Below are 9,165 nucleotides of genomic sequence, written 5' to 3' on the forward strand. Positions count from 1 at the left end.
CACTTTTGAGACCAACAGCTTCTCTTAACCTTTTATTTTCCCAAATCCTGTGACCAAAAGCTCTGTGAGGAGACAGAAGCTTACTGGGTGTGGTGAAGGCATGTGAACTTTTAGGGAAAAGCTGGAGTAATCTGTGAAACCCTGCCCTCTGTGCCACAGAAGTCAGTGAGTTCTTAGTTCCCACATGTGCAGAGAACCTCTAGAGCAGCTGTTCCTGGCACCCCCCGTGTTGGTGCATGGCTACCTGACACTTCACGGGATGCTCCATCACCTGGCTGTGTACCCCTTGCCCTGCCCTGCACTTGGAGTTGTTATTTTCCCCCATAATTTGCTGCTGTTGTGGTTTTAGGAGCAGCTGGATACCCTGAGCCAGTGGATCCTTTTTGTCATCACTGCAGAACCACACAGACACGGACAACTGCACCCTTTTATTTCAGTCTGACACGCAAGGGAGAGCACAAAGAGAGCTTTTCAGAAGCAAGTCCACCTGAGGCCTTTGTATGTGCTGCAGACATGACTGCCCGTGCTGTTTCCTGCCCTGGCTTGTGGCACTGGGCAAGAGGAGCTGGTCAGTGACCAGGACATGGTTCTGCCCAGCAGCTCTGCCACATGCCCAGCACTGGGCTCTATGGTGCTGGCTCTTTCGGGGTAGCACTCTCTGCTCTGCTCTTCTGCTGGCCCCTGCAGCAGTCTTTGTTTTTTGGGGAGGAGTCTCCAGGAGTGTCCCTGGGCATGAAGCCCTCCCCAGGGCTGGCTGAAGCCTCCTTGTTGCTGCCAGGAGAGGCATTTCTGGGGAAGGGAAGGCATCTTAGACAGGGTCACTGTATGGGAAAGGGTGTGGGAGGAACTTGGCACTCAGGTGCTTGCTGTCGCCTACCTTGGCACCACTTCATTGTCGTCACAGATCTTGAGCAGCATCTGGGCCTGTTCTTCTTTAGGCTCCTGAGGCTCCTGCAGCCTGTGGCAGGATGGGTGTGAACTGTGAGCTATGTCCCCCCTGGCCCTGAAAGCCCCTGCACCCCTCACCTGGGCTCCAGCCGCTCCTTCACTTTGGCGATGGAGCGGACGTAGGGCGCGATCTGCTTGGTGATGGTGCTCAGGCAGCTGTTCTCCTGCCGCAGCTGCAGCAAGTCATGGAGCTGGGCTGGGGGTGAGAGGAGCGGGCTGGGACACAGCCAGCCCCACAGTACGGGCACAGGGGGCACATGGAGGGAGCGTGGGATCACCAGTACCTTCATAGATCTCCTGCTCATTTGCTACTCGCTGGTAGGTCTCCTCCCAAACCTGGAAGGAAAAGAGGGAGCTGGGCAGTCTGCGGTGGAACGGCACAGAGGGGAGCTGCTCTGCCAGGATGTGCCAGCTGTACCTCCTCAAAGACGCTGCGCATCATCTCCACGGCAGAGTAGTGAGCTGCGATCTGCACGTCCATCTGCAGCGACTTCTGCAGGATCTCGCTCATGATCTCTGACTTGATGAGTGAGTGGTGCTTGGTGAGGTCACGATGCAGCTCCTGCACCTGGTCCTTCAGCCCCTGGATCTCCGTCTGCAGCATCTGTGGGAACCGGGGCGCACAGCCACATGAGCAGCAGCAACCTGGCCCGTCCTGTGCTGTCCCATCCTGCTTTGACCCATCCTCCCTACCCGGTAGGTGTTCTCGTAGTTGCGGCAGTGCTCGGCGAAGGGGGTCTCGCGCCCCTCGGCCAGCAGCACCTTGGTGCTGATGTACCGGTGCATGGTTGGCTTCTTCACTATGGGGCCGGTGGACATTTTGTCACTGGTTGGGGGGCAGCTGGGCACCATGAGGGTCTTGGAGCATTGGCCACCAGGGAGCCTGCATGGAGAGATGACAGTGACATGCTGCAGGTGAGCATCAGTGAGGGTGAGGTGCCAGGGACCATGTCGCCAGCTCAGCCCCACTGCCCCTTGGCTCCGGTGAACCTGGGGATGTACCAGTCCCACATGTCCCTTCCCTCGCCTGAGCACAGGGGTTCAGTCAGTGGTCCCTTATGTTGCCCCAAAAATCAGATTTCTGTAGGCTTCTCTCCTGATTCTTGCAATTATGGAACCAGCTGCGGCAGTGAGAAGCCAGGAGCTGAGCTCAGCACCCTCCAGATTCTAAAGGGGGGGATAGAGCTCACTCCCTCACTGCTGGTATCTCCTGGCCCCTTGGCAGGCACTGCTGCCCCTGTGTTTCCCACCATCCCATGGTCTCCCCATGCTAACCACCACCACCATTGGTCCTACCGTGCAGTGCCGTGCTCCCCCTGCCCGTGGTGAGGTCAGCAGCCCCCAGGAGCTCAGCCACCCTGCAGTGCCAAGCCTGCCTGGGGGCAAGGAGCAGTCCCCATGCAGTGCCTGTCTGTGCCTCTCTGGCCGGGAGGGCCTGGCAGGGCTGGTGCTGCCGTGACATCAACAGGCCTAAATATATCCCTGGTGAAGAATGGACGAGCACTTCCCTGAAATTCTGATAAAAATAGTGGCGGGCAAAGAGGCTGTGGCACCACGGGCATGTGGGCAAGCAGGAGCTGGCCCAGGTGGAGCACCTATGGAGAGGGGCCAGATCCCACCAGGGACCATTGCAGGGGCTGGGCTGGGGAACAGAGTGAGGCTCAACCAGGCCCCCAGCTGCCAGCCTTGCTACTGCCCGCCCCTCTGCCACCCGCCCCACTTCCCAGAAGTGTCACTTGAAGCCTGTTGTTCATCAGTGCAGCTGTGCTTGTGCTGTCCTGGTACCGCTGCTGAGGTGACAGGCTCAAGGGCAGCAGCAGGGGCAAGCTTGGCATAGTGAGATGCTGAGGGGACTGTGCTGTGTGGCACGTGGCATGGGACACAGTAGCACATATGCCTTGGGTGCAATCCTAGCACCTCACATGTTCGTTCCGGTGATGCCAGGACCGATGCCACCAGCGCTGCCCACCAGGGAGCGGCGGGGGCTGAGCATCAGGAGGGGCTCCAGGCAGCGGGCAAACTCTGCCCGGTACTCGCTGTTGATCTGGGGGGCAAGAGAGGAGAATGCAGCTGAGGCTGGGGCTGGGGCAGAGCCAGCAGCTGGCACTGCCCACAGGCTCTGCAGGCAGGGCTCTACCTTGCTGGTCTGGGCTGGACGCAGGCGGTGTGGCAGCTTGACGATCCTCTGCAGCCTCTCCATCAGTTGCTGAAAGGCAGTGATGAAGCATGGTGAGGGGTGCCCAGCACCTTGCACCTGAGCTCAGCTCTGCCACAGGATGCTCTGACCACCCTGCACTGCTGGCAACACTCACATAGCCCAGGTCCAGGAACTCAGCTTTGTTGGCAGAGCTCAGGAAGGCCGAGCAGGTCACCAGGTGGACCTGTGTGTGTGGAGGGGGTCTGTCACTGCCTGGCTTTGGTGTCAGGATGTCCCTGCCTGGTATCAGACCCTACCTGCAGAGTGGGCAGCAGGGAGGCAAGGTGGGCCAGCTGCTCCTTGAATGCCTTCTCCTTTTCCTCGTGCTGGCTGCAGCAGAGCAGGGCATGGCACAGCCTTTGCAAGACTCCAGGGAGCCATCCAGCCCCAGGCATCCCAAAACACTTTGGGAAGGGGGGGGCAGCCCTCGGATAGGGCTCAACCCATGGTCCCTCACCTCTGCACAGCTTTCAGAAGTGTCTTTTTCCTCTCGGAGAGCTGCTCCTGCAAATGGCACAGCCACCCTGTGTCCTGCAGCCACCCCAGTCCCTTCCCAGTGCTCTGGCTCTGTACCGAGGGCACAGGGCTCCATGTGCAGGAGGATGAAGAGGGATGCTGCACCTGCATGCGGCTGAAGAGGGAGTTGATGGCTGCCTCCTCCTCACTGGCACTGTTGCGAACCTCCTCGATCATGGCCTTGAGCAGGACAATGGCCTCACGCGTGGAGGTCTGCAGCTCCTTCACAGCCTGCCCGGGGTGGCAGAGTGGCTGCAGTGCAGGGGACAGCACTGCACCCCCATGCCACCTCCACACCCCCCGGCCCTGCCCACCATCACTGCCTGGTCCAGCCGCTGGCAGCCCTGCATGTACGCTGTCTCAATGTCGATGCAGTGTGCCCGGCTCTCCCTGCAGGCACAGACATCAGGGGAAAACACAGGATGGGGCATGTAGCAAGCGTGGGGCTGGGATTACTCACCCCTGCATGTCCCTGAAGCAGTTGATGCAGAGCATGGACTTCTTCTCGGTGGAGAACATGATGTAGGGCTCCTCGTGCAGTGCTGCAGGGGACAGGAGCATGGCATAGCCTGGCACAGAGCAGTGCAGCATAGCATGGCACAAGGCAGCCTGGCATGGCACTCACGGCACTTCTTGTGGATGTCTTTGGTGCGCTTGGAGAGGGAGACGATTTCGTGGCGGGTGAACATCCTGGCACGGTGGGTCTCCTCGCGGCATGGGGCACAGAGGGGCTGCCCACAGGTGTTGCAGAAGTACATGGTGTCCAGCTCCTGTGTGAGGGGACACAGCTGGTGGCAGGCATGGCCCTGGCGGGGGTCCCCTACCTACCCCACCTGTCCACCCTGCTGCCCTCACCGCCTTGGTGCAGCACCGGTCGCAGTTGGCACACTGCACATCCTCCTCACTGTCGGCTGAGCTGTCCACCAGGAACTGCAGGAGCCGGTCCACGGGGGGTAGCCCTGTGCCACCCCTCACCACTGAGGGGTGCCTGTGGGGACAAGATGGGGACAAGGATAGCGACACCCCCCCAGGCCAGCGGGGCAGCTTTGGGGACGCAGGGAGCAGTGCTGTGCTGAGCTGCCAGCCCCGTGCTGTGCCCCAGTCCTGGTGTGCCCCGGACAGGGCTGTCCCTTACCCGCAGAGTGGACAGTGCAGGCGGCCATCGCTGGCACGGCCTCGCAGGCAGCTGGCACAGAAGTTGTGGTAGCAGTCGAGCAGGCAGGGGTGCTGGTAGGGCTCGTGGCAGAGCAGGCACACCAACGGGTGGCAGTTGGCCTTCTCCAGCTCAGTGCAGCTCTCCAGTGGGGAGAAAATGCCACCTGCCATCTGTGGGGTTGAGAGCCAAGCCCTGTGCTCAGGGACCCTGTGTGGCACCAGTTTGTGAGTGCACTGTGGCTGCCACACAAAGAACAAATCCTGCTCCAGGGCCTGCGAGCTGCTGACTATTTTTAGGTTATGAGCTGCGTGGCACGAGGCTGCCCCCAGCGCACCCCTTCCCCTGGTATTACAGGCTGGGGGCTGCAGTGCTGGGTCGGGTGGTCCCCACAGCTAATTGTCCCCTCTGGTATGTGTCCCCCAAAGCAGGATCATCCCCTGAGATGAGCTGTCCCCTGCAAAGAAGCATCCCCTCCAGCAGAGCATCCCCCAGGACAGGGGTGGGAGTTCCTTCAGGGCAGGGTTCCCCCCAGAGGAAGCATTCCCTACAACAGGGTGTCCCCTGCCCGGAGATGTGCCCTACGATGGCAGCCTGGCACTGACGGCAGCCGGGTGCCCCACATGCCGGGAGTCCCTGTTCTGGGCACAGGTGTGTCCTGGCCAGGTGAAGGCTTTACCTCTCCCTGTATGTAAGTCGGGGGATCCGAGCCGAGCTGTGCTGCTGCTCACCGTGTGCCGGCAGGAATGAGAGCGATGCCGAGGCAGCAGGGTCCGGCCGATCCTGTGACGTGGGGCCCCCTGGCACTGCCGATCGGCTGCCACGCCACGGCCCAAAAATAGCCCCGTGCGCTCCTCGGGGCCCTGCGGCGGGGACGGCCCTAGGCGTGTGGGGACACGGGACTGCGCAGCCACCCAGGCTGCGGGGACATGGGCATCTGCATGGCCTGGTGATAGCCCGCAGGAGGTGCGGGGGTCACCGTGTGCACAGTGAGAGCCCCGGGGTGCAGTCACCCAGTACGCAGTAAAGAGCGGGGTGTGGAGATCACTCCATGCGCAGTGAGGCTCCCACAGTGCAGGGTAACTCCGTGCAAAGTGAGGAGACACAGAGTGCAGGGGTCACTCCGTGCACAGTCAGGTTCCTGGTGTCCGGCGTGGTCACTCCGTACCCGGTGAGGCTCCTGGTTCGCGGGTGGTCACTCCGTACCCGGTGAGGCTCCCGGTATGCGGGGTGGTCACTCCGTGCCCGGTGAGTCTCCCGGTGTGCCGGGTGGTCACTCCGTGCACAGAAGCTCCCGGAGGAGGGTCACTCCGTGCCCGGTGAGGCTCCCGGAGCCGGGGCGGTCACTCCGTGCCCGGTGAGGCTCCCGGTGTGCAGGGCGGTCACTCCGTACCCGGTGAGGCTCCCGGTGTGCAGGGTGGTTACTCCGTACCCGGTGAGGCTCCCGGTTCGCGGGGTTGTCACTCCGTACCCGGTGAGGCTCCCGGTGTGCGGGGTTGTCACTCCGTGCCCGGTGAGGCTCCCGGAGCCGGGGCGGTCACTCCGTGCCCGGTGAGTCTCCCGGTGTGCAGGGCGGTCACTCCGTGCCCGGTGAGGCTCCCGGGGCCGGGGTCCCCCCGCGGGCGGTGCGGGGTGCAGGACACGCGCGCCCCACGTGCCGCTCCCCACGCTCCGGAGGCTCCGCCCCCGAACAGCCCCGCCCACAGCCCCGCCCACAGCCCGCCCCCGCGCTCGCTCCGCCCCGCCAGGCATCACTGTCCGCTCGCAGGAGCCCCGCACGGGTGGGACCGGAAGCGATCGACGCCGTCGGCGCTCGGCTGGCACGACCCGAGCGTGGTTTTGCGCAGGCGCACGGCGCGCGCTCCCTTTCTGCCTCGCGCGGAGCCGCCATGGCGCCCGCGGTGAGTGAGCGCGGGACCGGCACCGGGCCGCCACGTCCCCGAACCTCCCTACTCCGCCACCGGCACACCCCGCGCCCCGCCCCGAGCCCCCGGCACTCCCTGCGGCCCCGCCGCCTGGCCCAGCCACGCGACCTGCCCCCGCCCGCTCTTCTCCGCGTGGGGCTGGGCCCGGCCCGCGCCTTCCCGGGGCCCCACGCGATGCCCGCCGCCCATCCGGATCGTGGAAGCGGGCAGCGGGCGAGCCCCATTCCCTCCGCATTGTCCCCGATCTCGATCCATGCCTGGGCCTTTCCTTCTGCACCAGCCCGGAGCTCGGCCCGCCCCTCCCCGCTCCCCGGGCTCGGTCCCTCACAGCGCTCCCCCTCCCGTTCTCTCTCACTCTACCTCACTCTCTTTTTCCCCTGCAGCAGAAGAAGCCTGCGGCGAAAGGTGGCAAGAAGAAGAAGCAGGTTCTGAAGTTCACGCTGGATTGCACGCACCCCGTCGAGGATGGCATCATGGACGCCGCCAACTTCGTGAGTTCGGTGCCTCCGCGGGAGCAGTGATGGCTCCACCATCCTTGAGTGATGCTCCGCTCCCAGCGGCCCCGAACATCCCCGGCTATCCTGCGGCTCTGCCCTGCTCCCTTGAGGCCGGCCCATGGGCAGAGGAGCAGGGAGTGCTGGGGCTGGGGATGAGGCTGGGATTGGGACAGTTAGTAGTTAAAGCACAAGCGTTGTTCCTGTTCATGGACAGTTTTTCTGTCCGTCTGCTGGGTGAGTTCGTGTCATGGCAGGGATGTAGCAGGGCCAGGAATGCTGCACTTTGGGAGTCATAAACCTATGCCCGTCCAAGTTGCATTCCAGCATGGGCCTGGGTGAGGCTGGCGCTGAGGGGAGCTCGGAGGAGCCTGACCCCACTGTCCTGGCTGTCCCCCTGCAGGGCAGGGAACGTCCCTACCATGCCACAGTCCAATATGTGCAGGCTCGAGCACCTCACCTAGGTGTGGCTAAGATGGGATGGATTAGCCTAGCTTGAGGAAGGGGCTCTCCTGAACCATGGGGGCTCTGGTGTCTGTTCCCCAGCTGCAGACACCAGGCACAAGCCAGCCTGTGGGAGCCGTGTCTGGCGGGAGTTGTGGCCCTGGCTCACGGCTGTGTTCCTCCTGCAGGAGCAGTTCTTGCAGGAGCGGATCAAGGTGAACGGCAAAGCGGGAAACCTAGGCGGGGGCGTGGTGACCATCGAGAGGAGCAAGAGCAAGATCACGGTCACATCAGAGGTGCCATTCTCCAAGAGGTGAGGTGGGGCAGGCCGAGTCCCCGTTGGTCAGTGCGACCAGAGATGGCCCTTAGCAGAGGATGACCGGTGTACACTGAGAGCCTGTGGGCAGGAGGGGCTGGCAGGGAAGAGATGTCTCGGTGCAGGAGTTGTGCTGCAGTTTGTGCTACCTGGCACTCGCTGAGTGGCTGCTCTTCCCAAATGATACATGAAAGAGGAATGTGTTTGATATTCCAGCTGGGAAGGCTGCTGGGCTGGGTAGTGAGGGGACCTGCAGCCAATAGGTGCTGAGTGGAGAATTTACAGGTATCTGCAGACAAGTTCTCTCAGGTTGTTCCCCTCATCTTTGTGGGGCTTTGTCCCTCCTTTGGGCCGACATCTGCAAAATGTGGTTGTGCCAAGGTGTCCCAGATTGTTCCCATTGTCCCGTGGTGCTCTGGCCGCTTTTCCTGGCAGTGCCTGTCCTTGGACTGGCACCGGCAAACTGGGGTTATGCCATGGCAGAGGTGGCTCAGGAGCTGGCTGGGCATGCAGGGTGATGGGAAAAGCAGAGCTGTGTGGGCGGTGGGCGTGCCCTGCCCTGTGAGCACCTGCCTTTCTCCCAACACTGTTGCTCCACGTCGGTGCTACACCTCGCACATCCCAGCAGCAGGTATTCACCATCGGTGGAGATTCCCTCTGGGGTGGGCACAAGGCACTGGAGTCACAGCCTTGTTAGGGCAAGAATGATCTCCCAGGATCCCTGTCATGGCATTGTGGTGTGATTTCCCTGGTTGCAGTGTTTCCCTGCAGGAGCTTTGCTAGGAGGTGGCCACTGGGATGTGTTGGTCCTGCTGGAGGTGGGACCCCATAGGAAATAAAGGTTTATTAGCCAAAATGCCACTTGGGGGGCTGGCGGGGGGCAGTGGGGCACCACTGTCAGCCATGCCTCTCCCACAGGTACCTCAAGTACCTGACCAAGAAGTACCTGAAAAAGAACAACCTGCGGGACTGGCTGCGCGTGGTGGCCAACAGCAAGGAGAGCTACGAGCTGCGCTACTTCCAGATCAACCAGGATGAGGAGGAGGAAGAAGAGGAGGATTGAGCCCCACCACCGCCGCTGCTGACGGCCATTTTGTACAGTTTCACTTTTCTGGAATAAACAGCAGCAGAGTTGTTCATAGCCCGTGCTCGGTGGCGGCTGCGGGGCGCGG

The 9,165-nt window shown here is 62.3% G+C and overlaps 2 protein-coding genes across 2 annotated transcripts; one reads left to right on the top strand and one right to left on the bottom strand.

Moving 5' to 3' along the window:
* Window positions 1-412: 412 nt before the first annotated feature.
* RNF207 (ring finger protein 207) lies at window positions 413-5,831 on the bottom strand. Its single transcript, XM_033079307.1, has 18 exons — window positions 5,546-5,831; window positions 4,797-4,987; window positions 4,517-4,649; window positions 4,287-4,431; window positions 4,122-4,203; window positions 3,976-4,051; window positions 3,767-3,892; window positions 3,603-3,649; window positions 3,403-3,475; window positions 3,261-3,329; window positions 3,086-3,154; window positions 2,871-2,992; window positions 1,642-1,831; window positions 1,367-1,552; window positions 1,233-1,284; window positions 1,027-1,144; window positions 878-958; window positions 413-789 (listed from the first exon to the last, which is right to left on the bottom strand). The coding sequence occupies exons 2-18, from the start codon at window positions 4,985-4,987 to the stop codon at window positions 627-629; spliced, it is 1,923 nt and encodes a 640-aa protein (XP_032935198.1). The 5' UTR covers window positions 5,546-5,831; the 3' UTR covers window positions 413-626.
* Window positions 5,832-6,608: 777 nt separating this feature from the next.
* Window positions 6,609-9,134, top strand: RPL22 (ribosomal protein L22). Its single transcript, XM_033079533.1, has 4 exons — window positions 6,609-6,715; window positions 7,123-7,230; window positions 7,866-7,990; window positions 8,912-9,134. The coding sequence occupies exons 1-4, from the start codon at window positions 6,704-6,706 to the stop codon at window positions 9,054-9,056; spliced, it is 390 nt and encodes a 129-aa protein (XP_032935424.1). The 5' UTR covers window positions 6,609-6,703; the 3' UTR covers window positions 9,057-9,134.
* Window positions 9,135-9,165: the final 31 nt, after the last annotated feature.

The sequence above is a fragment of the Catharus ustulatus genome, chromosome 24 (assembly GCF_009819885.2).
Source record: "Catharus ustulatus isolate bCatUst1 chromosome 24, bCatUst1.pri.v2, whole genome shotgun sequence".
Taxonomy (NCBI): Eukaryota; Metazoa; Chordata; class Aves; order Passeriformes; family Turdidae; genus Catharus; species Catharus ustulatus.

Coding starts and splice junctions, on each gene's coding strand:
- RNF207 (XM_033079307.1), bottom strand. CDS start 4,987: ATGGCAGGTGGCATTTTCTCCCCACTGGAGAGCTGCACTGAGCTGGAG. Junction 3,476..3,602: donor CTTCTGAAAGCTGTGCAGAG/GTGAGGGACCAT, acceptor GCTCTGCTGCAG/CCAGCACGAGGAAAAGGAGA. Junction 1,145..1,232: donor TGAGCAGGAGATCTATGAAG/GTACTGGTGATC, acceptor TCTCACCCCCAG/CCCAGCTCCATGACTTGCTG.
- RPL22 (XM_033079533.1), top strand. Junction 7,231..7,865: donor TCATGGACGCCGCCAACTTC/GTGAGTTCGGTG, acceptor TTCCTCCTGCAG/GAGCAGTTCTTGCAGGAGCG. Junction 7,991..8,911: donor GAGGTGCCATTCTCCAAGAG/GTGAGGTGGGGC, acceptor CCTCTCCCACAG/GTACCTCAAGTACCTGACCA.